Source organism: Phacochoerus africanus, chromosome 11 (assembly GCF_016906955.1).
Source record: "Phacochoerus africanus isolate WHEZ1 chromosome 11, ROS_Pafr_v1, whole genome shotgun sequence".
NCBI lineage: Eukaryota > Metazoa > Chordata > Mammalia > Artiodactyla > Suidae > Phacochoerus > Phacochoerus africanus.
The window spans coordinates 123,440,670-123,458,151 of NC_062554.1; the positions used below are offsets into that span (position 1 = coordinate 123,440,670).

General features: G+C 43.0%; 1 protein-coding gene across 3 annotated transcripts in view; it reads left to right on the top strand.

Moving 5' to 3' along the window:
* NPL (N-acetylneuraminate pyruvate lyase) overlaps positions 1-17,201 on the top strand; it is a 38,214-nt gene extending 21,013 nt beyond the window's left edge. The window contains exons 6-13 of one of the 3 annotated variants that reach the window (XR_007130841.1): positions 5,223-5,298; positions 5,812-5,904; positions 7,129-7,277; positions 7,405-7,451; positions 8,789-8,873; positions 9,768-9,883; positions 12,249-12,288; positions 15,318-15,333. Coding sequence is in view for 2 of the 3 variants with exons in the window: in XM_047753063.1 (XP_047609019.1) it covers positions 5,223-5,298; positions 5,812-5,904; positions 7,129-7,277; positions 7,405-7,451; positions 8,789-8,873; positions 12,249-12,288; positions 15,318-15,499 (672 nt within the window). In the remaining variant the exon portion in view is untranslated. Of the gene's footprint in view, positions 1-5,222; positions 5,299-5,811; positions 5,905-7,128; positions 7,278-7,404; positions 7,452-8,788; positions 8,874-9,767; positions 9,884-12,248; positions 12,289-15,317; positions 16,688-17,127 lie in introns of those variants that run through there. The other 2 variants (XM_047753063.1, XM_047753062.1) reach the window with 2 other exon arrangements.
* The last annotated feature ends 281 nt before the right edge of the window (positions 17,202-17,482 follow it).

Here is a 17,482-nt window from a genome sequence, read left to right on the forward strand (position 1 = left end):
TTTTTAATTAAAATCAAACACCTGGTCCCAGGACTCACTAAGGTTCTGGTTCCTCATGTCTTGGCACAGAAGCAATTTAGCAAGTGGCAAAGTGATAGATAAGAAGTAGGTTTATTGAGAGATGGACAAAGGGTGGGCCATCTCAAAAGGCAAGAGAGTGGTCCTGGGAGAAACATGCTCCGCAGACAGAGTGTGGGCCATCTCAGAAGCTGAGAAGTGAGAGGCCCGAAATATGGGGTGGTGAGTTTTTATGGGCTGGGCAATTTCATAGACTAATGAGTGGGAGGATTATTCTAACTATTTCCTGGAAAGGGAGATGGTCTCCAGGAATTGGGCCACCTTTTATGGCCAAAACTGTCGTGGCATCTGTGGGCATGTCATTTAGCTAATATGTTACAGTGTACAAATAATGAAATGCAAGGTCCACTGGGAGGAAGCTAGATCATCTACTACCTTGGACCTAGTTTGTTCTAACCAGTTTTTGGCATATCCTCAAGAACTATGTCATCCTTTTAAGGATCGTGCCCTGCCCTCTACCCTCTTGTTTCAATACTACCACCCAGCACGGTTTTCTTCAATCAGAACATGGGAATGAGAGTGCAAACAATTGGATTGCCGTTGATTTGCAGATGAGCAGGTTAGGCAGAGTAACCTTTTGGCAAGGGAGTGTTGCTGAACTTGGCCTCTGTCTACCAAATAGAAACCTAGAGACAAGAGCATGGGGCAAAGGAGAAAAAAATCAGCTTTGTTGCTTTGCCAGGCAAAAGAGGCCATAGCAGGCTCACGCCCTAAAGACTGGGCCCTCCTTTGGGAAAGACTAGGAAGTAGTTTTATAGTTTTGGAGTGGAAAATAGGGCCACAGATAAGAATCAGGGTAGATTCAAGCTTGCATTCTTCTTCACAGTGGGGTTTAGTGGCCCCAGGACTGGTTCTGTGGTCCTTCTCTCTGGCATAAAAAATGCTTCATCAAGTAGTTAACATCTTTCAGTTGTTGAGGGTTTTAGTTCTGCAGAAGAACTCAAAGATAACTGTTCTGTATATTCCTTGAAGAGGAACCAGGACCCTACCCCAGGGCTGCACTATTGTTTATTTGTTTCTTTTTCTCTTTTTTAATGCCTGCACCCTGGAAGTTCCAGGGATTGAATCTGATCCATAGCTATCAGGTCCTTTAACCCATTGCGCTAGGCTTTTTCCCTCAGTTAAAGAATCTGGCGTGGCCATAGCTGTGGATCAGATTGAACGCACGCCAACGCAGTGACCGGAGCCATTGCAGATGGATTCTTAACCCAGTGTACCCCAGCGGGAAGTCACATGCTCAGTGTTTCTTAACTGTTCCTACCTTGTCTCTGCAGCCTCTCCCTTCCTTAAATAGCAACTGTTTGGCCCTGCCCTTATGAATTCAAGGAAGGTCATGGAGGCTGAATGAGGCCTATTTCCCACAAACAGGAGTTGGGGCTTTTGTGTCCCCACAGTGCCCTGCTCCATTTGAGTAGGAAAGAAGGAGTTAAAGTTGCCAGCAGAAAAGTAAATGGTGGCTTGGTTTTGAGGCCTTTGTGACTGGAGTACGAATAGAAAACATAAAGATGTGATAGCCTAGACTGCTACCTGTTAACTGAACAAAAAGTATAACTTAAAACTATGTTTTATTCGGCGGACTTACTGAGGACTTAAGCCCAGTATACAGCCACCCAGATAGCTCTGAGGGACTGTTCTGGAGAGGTACAAGAGGAGCCAGGATGTACAGGAGATTTTTGCTGGGGGAAAAAAAAAAAAAAAAAAAACCACCAACAACAAAAAAACATGTAGTTGAGCATCGAAGGATTACTGCTAATCACAAAAACACACATCTCAAGTTAATGATTTTAGTGCTTTTCTTTGGGAAGGTGCAAGAGTCCAGGCTCATTGAAACTATTGCTTTGATATGCATCTTACTCTCTAGGCCCAGTATCCCAGTTTTCTCCATCCTAAATTCCCCTCAGGGTGCACTGACAGGGGCAGCTGCAGTGGATGTTGGTTTTATGGCCAAAACACCCTTTGTTGGCGTTCCTGTCATGGTGCAGCAGAAACAAATCCAACTAGGCACCATGAGGTTTCAGGTTCGATCCCTGGCCTCACTCAGTGGGTTAAGGATCTGGTGTTGCCCTGAGCTGTGGTGTAGGTCGCAGACACAGCTTGGATCTAGTGTTGCTGTGGCTGTGGCATTAGGCCGGCAGCTGTAGCTCCAATTCCACCCCTAGCCTGGGAACCTCCAGATCCCACAGGTGCGGCCCTAAAAAGACAAAAGACAAAAAAATCTTTTGTTTACTAAAACGGCAGGGACATTCATTGTCCACATAACCATGTCCCTAGACTTTAGATATTCCATTTCCGAAGAGTTCAATGATTTGATCTAACCCCAGCATCTTCTTGTGGGTTTTGTTCGATTATCCTTCCTGTTAACTGAATTTAGAAGTGGGATATGTACTATATACTCGCAAAACTGCAATTCAATGCTCTTAGATAGGCCGCAAGGGAAGCTATTCCTCTGAGGTTGCTTAGTGAGCCTACAATCAGAACTTGGAAACTTGATTTATTCTCTTTACACTTGATTTGTTCTTCTTACAATAAGTCTTTCAACTAAGGTAGTATAGTGGAGGAAACCTGTTTTTACTTTTTCTTTTATGGCCGCTCGGTGGAGTTCCTCGGCCAGGGACAGATACGAGCCACAGTTTTGACCTCCTCTGTAGCTGTGCAAAGCTGAACCCTTTAACCCACTGTGCCAGGTTGGGGACCGAACCTGCGTCCCAGAGCTCCCAGAGACCCCACCAATCCCGTTGCACCACAGAGGAATTCCTCTCTCTCTTTTTTTCTTTCTCTTTTCAATTGCTTTCTTCTCCTATGTGTACTATAAATTTTAAAATACTGTGTCGTGACAAGAAAGACAGTGTCATCTGTTGGGCTCAACGCTAGAAGAGTATGAAGTTAATCTTAGTGTAGAGATAATCCTATGCTATCGGGATAATCCCTGCTGTGGGATAACCTTGCCAAGGAGACAGTAATACTGGCATCTGCTTAGACAGAACTCTCCGTTGGATGATGCTTGAATGGGCGCTGCCATCAGCGGTCTCTGAAGTGGGATTTTTGTCCTTACTTTCAGCCAAGTTTACTACTTATTTTCTCAACAGGGCACTGAATAAATGATTCAGATATATTGCATTCCAATCCTGTGTTAATAAAATTTTGTCTAGTGTTTTGGTCAGTCTTTAGACTATATATCCCCATCTCTTTTTGACTCTCCTAGTTTACTTCTGCAGAATCTATTAATTGCATGTATTAGATACAGATATCACTAGTTCAGAGGAAAGCTATTTTTGCCTTTTAGATAGTGGGGCATGTTTCTCAGCAGTCAGCCATCTACTGAGTCCCTGCTCTGTGTTCAGTACCATGATTGACCTGAACACAGGAGTCATTAAGATCTGACCTCTGCCCTCTGCCCTCAGGGAGGAAGTGTTCATTTTTTTTTCTTAGGGAACTGAGAAAACATCAGAAGAGTAATTTGATGTATCTTCTGTGATGTGTATATTCTTTTTTTTTTCTTTTTACTGCCGCACCTGCCGCATATGGAAATTCCCAGACTAGGGGTTGAATCAGAGCTGAGCTGCTGGCCTACACCACAGCCACAGCTGCAGCAACACCAGATCTGAGCTACATCTGCAATTTGCAGCACAGCGTGCAGCAACACCAGGTCCTTAACCCACTGAGCACTGAACCAGGCCAGGGATCAAACCCCCAACCTCACAGAGGCAATGTCAGGTCCTTAACCCACTGAGCCACAAGGGGAACTCCCCGTAGTCTTTTTCTTCGCAAGATTTCGCAACTGCATTACCAATCTGTAATGTACATTTTAAAATAGGACTGTTATATCTTTGGAGAGGAAAGACAGTATCATCCAGTGGGCTGAACTCTGAAAGAGAAAGGACATGTGCAAGTTTCTCTATTAACAATTATAGTTTATCAAAATGAACTGCTCATATCTCCTTAGCAAGTTGGTTTTTTATTATTTGTTTTTTATTGTACTGACAAAGTTTGAAGAAGAATAAGATGAAATATACAGCTTACCTCTGTCAGAGGTCTCTACTTTGCAGCCTGGGATTTTCCTGGTAATGACGTTTATTATTAAATTGGGCTAACTCTTGGGGGGAAGCAGGGCAGGAGAGCACACAGAGGAGTAGTTTATTTAAGTCAGAAGCAAAGAAGTGATACACACCCTAAAGAGGAAAGGGGGTGCAGATATCCCCCTGAGTGAGGAGCACACCAGAGAGGTAATTTAAATCACTTCTGGGCCAACTCTTTAGTGGTGCATCACTTGGCATATTTGAAGAGTTGTTATCCTCTAGTATCTAAGCTATAGATGAATATCATATATCACTTATTCCAGGATGGTTGTAATAGTGTGTTTTATAACAAGAAATAGATATTTGGTCTTTGTCCCATTTCTCTCACAGAGCTCCTAAAACCCTTGGAATTCCCCAAGAGGAGAACCACAAAGGGGGATTCTTGTTATGTTAATGAGGTGACTTTGGAATGCCCCTTAGGATGGGGGAGAGGTGCCAAAATGACCAACCACTTGAATTAGGGTGTTAGAACTTTCATTCCCAGGCACCTACTTCAGGGAGGGGAAGGGGTTGGAATTTGAACCCATCATCAATGGCCAATGATTTAATCCATCATGCTCAGTAATGAAAGCTTCATAAGAAACACAAAAGGATGGGCCTCAAAGACTTTCTAGGTTGGTGAACACGTGGAGGTTGGGGTGGGCGGTGTCCTCACACTCAGGGCCCTTTCCCCAAGCCTTGCCCTATGTACCTCTTCCATCTGGCTGTTCCTGATGATAGCCTTTTTCAAAAAACACGGATCTGATAAGTAAATGTTTCCGAGTTCTCTGAGCTACCCTAGCAAATTAATTGACCCAAGGAGGTGGCTGTTGGAATGGCGAATCTATAGCCCATGTGTCAGAAGCACAGATGATAACCTGGCATTTGAAGTGGGTGTAGGGGACTAGTCTTGTGGGACTGAGCCCTTAAACTGTGGAATCTGACTCCATCTCCAGATACATAGTGTCAGAGTTGAGTTGAATTGTAAGAAACCTCGCTGATGTTTGAGAACTGCTTGTTGGTGTGGAGAAACCCCCACACTCCCACACTTCCGAATTGTGATCCATGGTCTTTTTTCTTCTTTTAAAGGCCCAACATGCAGCAAAAATAGGAGCCGATGGCATTGCTGTCATTGCACCTTTCTTTCTCAAGCCCTGGAACAAAGGTAAGTAGGTCTGTCTAAAAGCCCTGTGCCTCATGTGGTCCACTTCTTTATGCCTTCATTCCAGATAGTTGTATTTAACTCACGAAAGTAGTTTTTATGGACTAGAGGCATGTAGTTGCAATGGTACAGTAGTTCTCCAGAATATTTAGCCTCTCTGGATCCAAAACAGAAAAGGTTCCATTAAAGGACTTCAGCTCTTTTGCCAAGTAATCTGATTGGATCATTCACCAAGCCCTGGGTCAACCTACAGGTGCCTGTGTTTGGGTCAGGTGTCCGTTTCTTATCCAGAGTGTCAGAGTCACGTGACACTGAAGCAGCCCAGATCCCTGCCATGGCACAGGTCCAGTCCCTGGCCCAGAAACTTCCATTTGCTGCAGGCATACGCCCTCCCCAAAAAAAGAATTTTCAGCTTCCAAAAAGGATGGCTGCATTTCATTAGATGATTCATTTCTTACTGGGAAGAGCCTGTGTTTTACACTTGCTTACACCGTGACTTTTCCCGCGTTCTTTCAGATAACCTGATTAATTTCCTGAAGGAGGTGGCTGCTGCTGCCCCTGCTTTGCCGTTTTACTACTATCACATTCCTGCCTTGACAGGGGTAAAGAGTAAGTACTGCCTCTTTCCATGTTTCTTTCTCTTCGCCGCTCACCTCATACGCTATTTCACTAAGGACCCCCTGCTCTGCCCCACCACACCCCACTTTACAGAAGTGTAAGTCTATTGATTATACGGTTCCAACTGCCCAAAATAAGTCGTTCCTACAAAAATACGTCAGCCCTTACCAATCATTGATACTGCCTTATGATGGAAGATTTTAGGTATGAAAGACCAACTGACCCCAGGCCATTCTAGCAGACACCTGTGTCTGTCACATACACCTCTCCTTCTCTCTCTCTCTCTCTCTCTCTTTTTTTTTTTTTTGCCCCCCACACAGCAGGCAGAACTTCCAAGGCCAGGGATCGAACTCACACCACAGCTGCAACCTGAGCCACAGCAGTGACAACATCGGATCCTTAACCTGCTGTGCTACCAAGGGAACTCTGCACCCTCCTTCTCGTGTGGGCAGACATAACCTGTAGGCCCCACTAGGACAGAGGCTGTGTCTAGCTTGTACCCTCCTCTGTTCTCAGCGCCAGACACATAGGACAGTTCTCCCATCTTTCCTCGCTTTTCTTCTAGCTTTTCTTTTGTCATTACTATACTTTGCCAGTAAGAAGAGTGTTGCCGTTAGATGCAATTTCTTAGGGGGTTGTTTTTTTTAATCTCATTTCTTTCTAACTTCCTTAAAAGAAAAAGCAGAAATTGTGTCTTGTGAATACCCATCTATTGTCTTCAAGGAACAGAAGGCCTAGGACTCTAGTTTGACAAGGACGTAGGACCTAGGAGGCAAGAGCAAGTGATGATGTCCAGTCTGCGGTCAGTTGCATCTGAGAACAGTCCCTGGCAGCTCAGTGCAGATATGCGGGGCTAGATGAGTTATTCTCTGGTATTTTCTCGATTTTCTTACACAAATAAGACATTTATTTATTTTATTTTATTTTATTTTATTTTTTGTCTTTTTGCCATTTCTTGGGCTACTCCCGCAGCATATGGAGGTTCCCAGGCTAGGGGTCTAATCGGAGCTGTTAGCTGCCAGCTCTACGCCAGAGCCACAGCAATGCAGGATCCAAGCCATGTCTGCAACCTACACCGCAGCTCATGGCAACGCCGGATCGTTAACCCACTGAGCAAGGGCAGGGATTGAACCCGCAACCTCATGGTTCCTAGTAAGATTCGTTAACCACTGCGCCACGACGGGAACTCCTAGAGACATTTATTGTTTTGAGCAGTTCGTGCGGAGGAGTTGTTGGATGGGATTCAGGATAAGATTCCCACCTTCCAAGGGCTGAAGTTCAGTGACACGGATCTCTTAGACTTCGGGCAGTGTGTTGATCAGAATCACCAGCGACAGTTTGCTTTCCTGTTTGGGGTAGATGAGGTAAGCCACCCCCTGGCGCATCCCAGCAGGTTAGTTTCCCTTCCAAACAATTCACGTAGCTGCTTCTCTCGAAGTGTCTTTTCTATTTTCATTCAAGTAAATATACTCTTTGTCTGTTTCTGATCAGCAACTGTTGAGTGCTCTGGTGATGGGAGCAACCGGAGCCGTGGGCAGGTAAGCAGAGCTCATGTCCCCAAGGATTATAAACATAAAATCCCCCAGAGAGGCGTTCGTCACCCGAGTAGTTGGTTTTCTTTCATGAACCCCTTTTCTTATAGAAGTTGCCTTTCTTTGCCACATTCTCTTAGTGAAAGGGAAATAAATAGGGCTTAGCAGGTTGTTAGCGATGCCGTCACTGTTATAAGAAGCCCCTGTTTTGGTTAGAGGTGAGGCATACAAGCTGAGAGCATGCACAGAACTTCCTTGTCAGAAATGATGTGGCTGCAAATAACAGAAACCCATTCAAACCAGCTGATGTGAAAGAAGGTAAGGTATTATAAAATACTGGATACATTTCATAAAACGTGAGAGGAGGAAGTGCAATGAGGCCTCAGGGAACATAAGAGCGTGAAACTCCAAAGTTCTCAACTGCCATGGCAGACCGTTCTCCATCTGTGGGCCTCTGGACATCTCTTTCTTTCTTTCCCACTCTTTCTCTCTATCCAGAGAAGCTTCCTCTGCTTCATCGTGTACGTCGCCAGTCCTGGTGCCCAGGCAGGGCAGCTCAGGATATCCCTAGATAGCACTGCCTGGGCAGGGGTCCATGGAAAGTCCAGTCAGCTGCAGGTAGAAAGGCAGACTCATATGGCCCGATGTCTGCTCAGCAGAAGGCTCAGGGCCATTCGATTTAGTGTGTCCACATTCACCTAATTCATTCAAAATGTGCCTGCAGGCAGTTTGATTGAAATGTTTGCAGTCGCTGAAAGTGTACCCCTCTTTTGAGACATAGTTTCTTCACAGCAAACTAGAAACCACACCTACCTTGCAGGGCTTGGAAAGGATTAGATATGATTTAGGGGAAAAAAGGAACTAGTCTCTAGGTAATAATCAAGTTGACAAAGAATTTGGGATTTGCTCCTTTTATGGTGGTGCTCCACCCCCCACCCCCCGTTCCTCATCATCAGGCTTTTAGGACCCACCTCAGATACTACACTTTATCCACCGTTTTTATCTGGAATTCTGTCTGTGCCCTGGAGCAGGTGTTGTCCTCTCTCACTCCTTACGCCTCCGTCTTTCACTCTTTCTTCTTTTTTCTCACTTTACCCTTTTTCTACTTGTCTCCCTTTTCTTTATCCCCTTTGGTGTTCTCTGCCTCCTCTGCTCGCTTAGTGATGCTGGAAAACTCAGAACTGAAATCACCCAATGCTTTAATAGATTAGGACCTAAAAATAGACTTCTGGAAAGCCTGGTATATGTTTCCCTTTTAAGCAGCAGTGGGGCTTGAGGATCGGAACCTTCCTGGAAGTTGCAGGTCCTGCAGCATGTGCTCTTTGTTCCCTCCCACCCCCCAGTACATATAACTACCTGGGAAGAAAGACAAACCAGATGTTGGAGGCTTTTGAACGAAAGGACTTCTCTTCAGCCCTGAATCATCAGGTTAGTTTTCTTTTCCTTTCATAAAAATCACAGCCTTTTGTCTTTCGTACATGAGATGTTGTGTTCTGTCTCATCAGCATTCCTGCCATACCTGCCCTCCTTAAAATTGCCTCGCTGCTTCTTGCCATACTTTCCTTCTATGCCTTCCTTTTTTTCGTTTCAATCCAGACCTATCCCCATTGTCCGTGTTCCGTCCTTGTCTAATCAGGGCAGGCCCCCTACGAGGATGCCCCTCTCTGTTCCTCCTGGAAATGATCTCATTCCTAGTCTACGTTTAACGTGTTTTTATGACTGTGAACTAATAATAATAGCTTTCTGGGGAAGGATGACATGCCACCCCCCTTGAGGACTTCACACCTGTGTCACCAGAGTATATAAAGAGCTGCAAAGCTGGCAGTCTCAAAGCAGGAGACTTAATCCAAAGTCAAAGCAGGTCAGTCCTCTTTGCCCTGGAAATGTGCTGAGAATTGAAAACATCTACCAGGCAGGAAACAAGAGCCGAGTATGTGATCCAAAAGGAGACCCTGGGGCTCTGAAACCCGAAGACAAAAGCAGCAGGAGCTGATGCATTTGAGGAAAACCCCCCGAGGGAAATGGCTGCTGTTACTGTGCCAGCACAGACTGCCTCGCAGTGCACAGAAGGAAGAGAGCCTCACCAAAGGGTAGAAGCAGCCCCAGCAGCTGGTAGTGTATGTGCTTTGGATAAACAGAAGGAGGAGGAAAGAGAAAAAGGCGTAGGCACGACAGAAAGACTTTTGGAGGCACAGGGACTTTCAGGATCATAAAAGTGACAGAGAGGATTATCTCGGGAAAACGAGTAGGAATGAAAAACCTAAGCAAGATCAGAGCAGGTCATCAGTCCCCATAAGCTCAGATAAGGGATCTTTTGAACAGGACGGGCCACCATGAGGGCAATCAGAAATGACAGAGCAGAAGTCACAAAGCATCCTGGAGGTCAGAGGGCGTGACCTGAGCTCCAACCCAGAAGGACAGGAGGAAGCAGTTGCCAGGTGTGGTTAATTACATTCCCAACCCTTTAGTCCAGAACTAATTCTACTTCCTACTTAACGTTTATTTATTTATTTACTTGTTGTCTTTTTAGGCAAATGGAGGTTCCCAGGCTAGGGGTCAAATCAGAGCTGCAGCTGCCGGCCTATAGCAACTCGGGGTCCGAGCCCAGTCTGCAACCTACACCACAGCTTCACGGCAACACTGCATCCTTAACCCACTGAGCAAGGCCAGGGATTGAACCCACATCCTCATGAATGCTGGTTGGGTTCGTTAACCACTGAGCTATGACAGGAACTCCTACTTCCTACTTAAGGTTTAAATAGCCTATTTGGTTTTCACCTTTTTTCAGCCCCACGCTAGGTGAAGCTAAGAGCAGGAACAGGATAAGCACTTAGGAAGCTAGGTCAACTAGATTAAGCATCAGCAAGACTGGCTTAAATTAAGATATGATGTTTGAATTGTGCAGACTTTACCATCTATTTTCATTTATGGTTTCCTTTTTCCGAAGTTTCGCAGAAAAAAAAAAAAGTTATTTCTGAAAATTTCAACCTGTTCTGAGCTGATTGACAGGAAAATCATAGGATGGAGTAAATTGTGAAGCGGCTATGATGTGGCCCCTTCCACTTTTATCGACTGGTTCAATTTCCATCTTTTTTTTTTCCCTTTTGGTCCCACTCAAATAAACCATCTCACTCAAAACAGTATTGGTAAGGAGTTGTTTACCACATTCTCTGTTTCTTCTTGCAAGTGTGGATAGGTTTCATTTACTAACATGCCAGGAGCCAAACTGAATGCATAATTTCTTTTTTTTCTTGGCCTTCCCACGGCATGTGGAGCTCCCTGACCAGAGATGAATCCGAGGGAGTTTCGACCTGCACCACAGCTGCAGCAACAAAGCAAGCATCCTTAACTCACCGCACCAGGCCAGGGATTGAACCCGTGTCCCTGCTGCTGCAGAGACACCATTGATCCGGTTGTGCCACAGTGGCTACTCCAGAATGCATAATTTCAATAAAGCCAGTATCTGCAGTTTGCAGACAGTAAAAAGTTAGGATTAAACTTTCTCATTCTCAGGGACTTAAATGCCATCTGTTTACAAAGTGAAATGACACGAGTACGAAGATACTCCTTACAACATTGTTTTTAATAGCAAATGATGGAAACAGCCCAAATATCCACCCATAAGGATATCGTTAAATACATTATGACTGAGTTATTTAAGGAATCATAAATAGCCCTTTAAAAGGATGTGACACTTTTATATGCATAGATCTGGAAAGATGTTCATGATATATTAAGTGTAAAAAAAGTAGCAGAAGAGAGACTTATAAAGTAACATGACATAGTTTGTGTGTCAGGAGAGAAAGAATATAGACACATATGTTTGTGAGGCTCTGGATATTAAATTCTATTCAGCATTGAATTTTTTGTTACTAGTACACAATCAAAACAACATAAAAGTAAAATGTTATTGAAAATGCATCCATTAATGAGATGGATGAAAATATCTCTTCCTCCCCCCCCCCCCCCCCCCGCCCCCGCCGCACCTGTGGCATATGGAAGTTCCCGGGGCCAGGGATTGAATCTGAGCCTCAGCTGCAGAAATGCTGGATCCTTCAACCCACTGTGCTGGGCTGGGGATTGATCTTGTGCCTCCGCAGTGTCCCGAGCCTTGCAGTTGGATGCCTGACCCAGTGCACCACAACAAGAACTCCCAAAACCAGCGTTTTGAACTATGGGAACTTTATTTGATTCCCAGAAATGTTCCAAGGCAGTGATATAACTGGTATGTCTACATTTTTTTGAAAGTAGGAGAAGGACTGTGAAAGGGGAAATATAAAAGGAGAACCTTCACCTCCATTATGTGTGTTTTTATTCGGATCAGTTTTAGCAGTAGCTCTTAGCTCCACCAGTAGAGCTTCTTTTTTTCAGGGACCCATTTCACAAAGTTTATATGTATGAACAAAATCCCACCTGATCCTGCAAGGCTTTCAACCACCCTCACTTGGATGTTTTTCCCTGCTCTAACAAATCTTCAGAAAACTAATGTGTGTGGACTTGTAATTTGTCCACTAAATTCTTTAATTTTTTTTTTTTTTTTTTAATGGCTGCACCCATGGCATATGGAAGTTCCTGGGCCAGGGATTGAATCCAAGCTGCATCTGTGACCTACACCACAGCTGCAGCAACACCGGATCCTTTAACCCACTGCACTGGGCCGGGCATAGAACCTGCACCTCCACAACCACTTGAGCTGCTGCAGCTGGATTCTTCACCCTGTGTCACAGTGGGAATTCCCTAAATTCTTTAAATTTTTATCACACTTCGGTAGTACTGACCATAGACTTGTTTGTTCCTTTCCAGTTTTGCATTCAAAGATTTATCAACTTTGTGGTCAAACTAGGTAAGTTTCCTGCTCGGTCTGCTTCTGGAGAGTATAAAAGAAAGCTGACTTTCTCTAAAGGTTTCAGAGAAAGCAAGGAGGGACTTTCCTCACTTTCTCTGAGGGCTCAACAAAACATGTTGTAATCTGTTGCAAGCAGAGTTTTATTCCTATTACCAGCCTTCAGGGTCAATCCTATAAAATGATGACGTAAACCTAGCTGGAAGGTCTCTGGCAACCGTCTACAAATCTCTCTCCTGAATTTTAGCTCTGCGTGCGACTTCCCCCTCGACGCGCACACCATGTTCTTATTCCTTTCTCCTTCACCGTCAGTGCCCTCTCCCTTTACTTGCTTCTGCTCATTAAAATTCTGCTACCACACTGTGGCTGATGGCAGCCTAAGTTGGAGGAAGGCAGTTTGAATATGGATCTTACTAAAAGGTGAATGATCAACAGCGCTCCCCAATGTTTGCTGTTTATTAACACATGTAAGCTTAGGTGGATGGAGGTTTGGATAACACAACAAGGAAATACAGTGAGTTTGCATAGAGAAACCTCTCCAGGGGTCTCCTAGGTCTTATCCCATAACAAATGACAAATGCCACCATTCACTCTACTTTGGCAAGAGTCTGGCCCTTGCTAAAAACCTGGGTCAAGCCCAGGGAAAGTTTTAGGTTTATTCTTGGCAGACTTCCTGCCTTCCTTTCAGAGCCTTTTTGCCTCTTCCTAGCAACTCTTCTGGAGCCCTAAGACCCTATTGTGTATTATGCCCCTCATTCTCCAGGGCTTTTGACGAGCTCTCTTTATCCTTCAAAACAATGCTTCCCATTTGTTTTTCCACTTTGATGATTTTTGTTATATTTGTGTACCGCTAGTGCTATTATTACCAATTCTTATTCCCTTGTCCTAAGCAATACTTTTTCACAAAATTGTAGGTTTCGTATATGTTCCTCGAGTGTATTCGAGTAGTTATTAAACTATTAAATTTTTTTAAGAACGAAAAGTTTACCTGTATGTGTAGGCTCACTTTGCATACTAGCTGTGATACTGCAAACGTTTTTTGGTATTTTTTGCTTGTTTATTAAAAAGTTCTTTAATATTGTTGTATTGTAATACATTAACAATTTTCCAAAAAGTTAAAAGTCAAAATAATAATATGGCTTAGTGTGAAAAGTTTGAAAAACAGAAAATAAACAGAAAACAGAAATTACATAGACTACTAGCTTATAGAAACAACCATTAATTTTTTAATTAAGTTATTAGCTTATTTAGTCGTTCATTTATTACAGTAGGTAGTGTAACCTAGTGGCTTAATAGTACTGAGCAGGAACCAGAATGTCTTCTGCAGTTTCATTTTCATTTCCTGGCTCTAAACAATTCTGCTATAAATACCTCCATATCTGAAACTTAGCAAAAGAAAGTTACTTCTCATACCTTGGATAAAAAAGCAGTAGCCAGTTAAAAAACAAATACCTTTCTCTCTGTGCCGCATTCTGGATTAGTTCCTTAGGTCTACTTCAGAATCACTAATTGTATCTTTAGCTATGCTTTCTACTGTTTAGTTTCGCTGATTATGTACTTTTCATTTTCAGTATTTCTTTTTGGCTTTTTTTTTTTTTTTCCAGATCTTCCCGTTCTGTATTTACATGCCCTTCTCTTAGCCTATGGTTTCTTTCTATTCCTTCTTCTATCTCTGTGAAATGTCTTTGTGTCATCTGTTCTCAGGTTGTATAATTTCTCAGTCATGCATTTGCTGGCTCTCATGCAGTTTTTTTTTTTTCCTCATGTGCGTTATAATTTTTTTTTCTTTTTGCTTTTTCTTTGGGCCGCCTTGCTGTTCACAGGATATTTATTTATTTTGTCTTTTTGCTATTTCTTTGGGCCGCTTCCGCGGCATATGGAGGTTCCCAGGCTAGGGGTCCAATCGGAGCTGTAGCCACCAGCCTACGCCAGAGCCACAGCAACGCGGGATCCGAGGCGCGTCTGCAACCTACACCACAGCTCACGGCAATGCTGGATCGTTAACCCACTGAGCAAGGGCAGGGACCGAACCCGCAACCTCATGGTTCCTAGTCAGATTCGTTAACCACTGCGCCACGACGGGAACTCCTGCGTTATAATTTTTAACTCTGAAATCATATATTCAGAGACAGTTGTTTTCCAGGGAATCCATTGTTCTCTAGTTTGTAAGGAGTCCTATGAAGTGATTTTATATTTACCTCTGCTAGGACCCTGTAGCTTCACCAGTTCTAACCAGTCTTTAGGTATATTTCTTTGTATGGTTCCTATACCAAGCACATAATGTAGATATGGATCCAGCATTCATATATGACACAGGCTTAGGATTTCTTTTGTATGCTCTTTTTCCATTCACAGCTCTAGCAGAAGTCAGACTTCCTTGCCTCCCTAACCCCAGACCAGTGGGCCAGTTGTTTTTTTTTTTTTTTTTTTTTTCTATTGCTTTTCATAGAAGGCTGGCTACCAGTTTTACACTAGGAGTTTAATTCCAGCTCCTTGCTATGCACAGACTCAAGGCTTCATCTTGCATTCCTGCCCTAGTCTAAAACAGTAGCATTAAGTCATAAACTACCTTAAATAGTGCATTTCCCAGGGACTCCCTAGACGTGCTTGAACTAAATTCTCTCCTAGTGATAGAGTCCTGCATCATTCAATACACAACAGTATATTCCCAAATTAGATTATCCTCATGGACCATTTTGCTTCAGATCTTCCTTTCCACTCTGACCTCTTTATTCCTGATACCTCTTATCCCTCCTTCTTGCTTTTGATGTTGACTTTGATTCTCACTTTGTTTTGTTTTACAGTTTGTCAGTCTGTTAAAAAAAGTTTCCAGCATGTTATGTGTTTAGAGCAAGAAGAGGGATTTCCTACATCCTCTCAGTCTGCCATATTGATTAGAAATATTCCCATCTTTTAGTTCCACCTTATCCTGTCATAGTAGACTGTAAGAATATAATCTCTTCTTTAGGGTGTTTGTGGCAAAGTGGACAGTCCCAGCCATGTTTCCTCATTTGTTTTTTCTTGTCTAGGTTTTGGAGTGTCACAGACCAAAGCCATAATGACTCTTGTCTCTGGGATTCCAATGGGCCCACCCCGGCTTCCACTACAGAAAGCCTCCAGGGAGTTTACTGATAATGCAAAAGCTAAACTGAAGAGCCTGGATGTCCTTTCTTTCACTGATTTAAAAGATGGAAACTTGGAAGCTTGTTAGCTAGTGCCTCTCTGTCAAATAAGGGTGCGTACATTGAGATGTAATTCACCTTGAGTAGTGCATTCCTTCTCAAGGACTTTTTAGATGAGCTTGAACTAAAGTTTCCTAGCAAATGAAATCTTTATGTCAATCAACAAGTATTTAAATACCTACTACGATCCTTTAAAAGTTTTCATTTGTGAAAGGGCAAAAATTCTAAAAGGGGTCAAGAGCCCTAAGTCATTCAGTATTTCACAAAATTTTGTGAAGAAATTTTTGCTTCTATGGATGAGATAGAATCAAGAGGAAGATTGTAATTGATTAGCTCCATCTGTCTTTGGGAGCTCCCATTATCTTGATTTCTGGTCCTTAATCCCAGTTCTTAATTTGAAAGTTTTCTAATTTTAAACTGTTAGAATGTACTTTCATTTTAATAAATATTCATTTGGAATCTAGGACAACTCTGAGCTGCTGCATTTAGGCAAGCACACTAACTTTAATGCCACATTACAGCATGACAGCTATGTACAACTGTTAACACACCAGTTCTTGGCTGCTCAATCTAACTCTAGAGTATTTGCTTTCAGATTAATTGCAGTGTCAAAAACTTCCCCCAAAACATTGGGTTAGGTGAAGCTTTGGTTCAGTTTCTCTAACCTGAGGGCCTAATAGCATAGGGTGGTTTTCAGAGAACAAAGGAAAGGCCTTCTCCCAAAATGATTCTAGTCTCTACTTGTTGCTATAGAGAACTCAAAGTTGCAAAGAACCAAAGAGCTGGCACCACAAACTACCCCTTTCCTCAGTGGGAAGAAAGCATCCCCCCCAGTGCCCTGAATTATCAGAAGTGAAAGCCAGTGTCCCTTCTGCATGGAGCTCAGGGGGTATTTCCCAGTCACATATTCAAGCAGTCACTTTTCAATGAAAGAAGATTTGAGGAGGACCCAAAGATGTCACTTTAGCCTTCTCTACACACCTTCTTCCCTTTTCTTTTCCCCCCTCTGGAATATACCACTGGCTATTCAGCCTCCTCTCTAACAAACCCTGGTGCATGCTTTCTAGTGGCAAAACAGTATCTAGTGTATTGATGGTCACCCCTTCATGAATTTAAACTTGACTGTTCAGTCTATTAACTACCTAAGATTTTATTTTGTTTCTTATCTAATAGTCTGCTCATTGGTAGAGGAAAAGGATTTGAAATTCATATCAGTTTAAAAATTAAAAAAAAAAAACTTTTTCAAAATGAGAATTGGAAAATATCAGTGGATTTGGCTGTCTCTGCTAACCCTCTTTTTAATCCACCAGGTAGTTAACAGTTGTTATATCCATATCTCCTCACTACTCTATTTGCTCAAGAATGATATACACTGTTTTCTCATATTTCTCTCTCCTTTAGAAGATAACTAAATTAGAAAATGAACCACAATGGCTTACGTGAGCTTATATTTTTTCTTGTTGAAACTTTTATTTATCTAGGGCTATTAATTTCCCAAAAGAAGAAAAGTGAGATTTTTATTAGTCTTTGTTTCTGAGGGTGTTATATCGCTACTTAATGAAACTAAAGTCAAATTAGTTTTTTTAATGAAGATTAAGTATTGGGCAACTTCTAAGTAAAGAACTCTGTTTTTCTCATTTTGCTCTTTTGAAATCAGTGCTCGGAGAACTTTTAACTCGGTTAATGAGGAGTTCCCGTCGTGGCGCAGTGGTTAACGAATCCGACTAGGAACCATGAGGTTGCAGGTTCCGTCCCTGCCCTTGCTCAGTGGGTTAACGATCCAGCATTGCCGTGAGCTGTGGTGTAGGTTGCAGACGTGGCTCGGATCCCGCGTTGCTATGGCTCTGGCATAGGCCAGTGGCTACAGCTCCGATTGGACCCCTAGCCTGGGAACCTCCATATGCCGCGGGAGCGGCCCAAAGAAATAGCAAAAAGACAAAAAAAAAAAAAAAAAACCTCGGTTACTGAGATCTCGTGAACACAAAAAGAAATATGATGATTAAACAAAATGA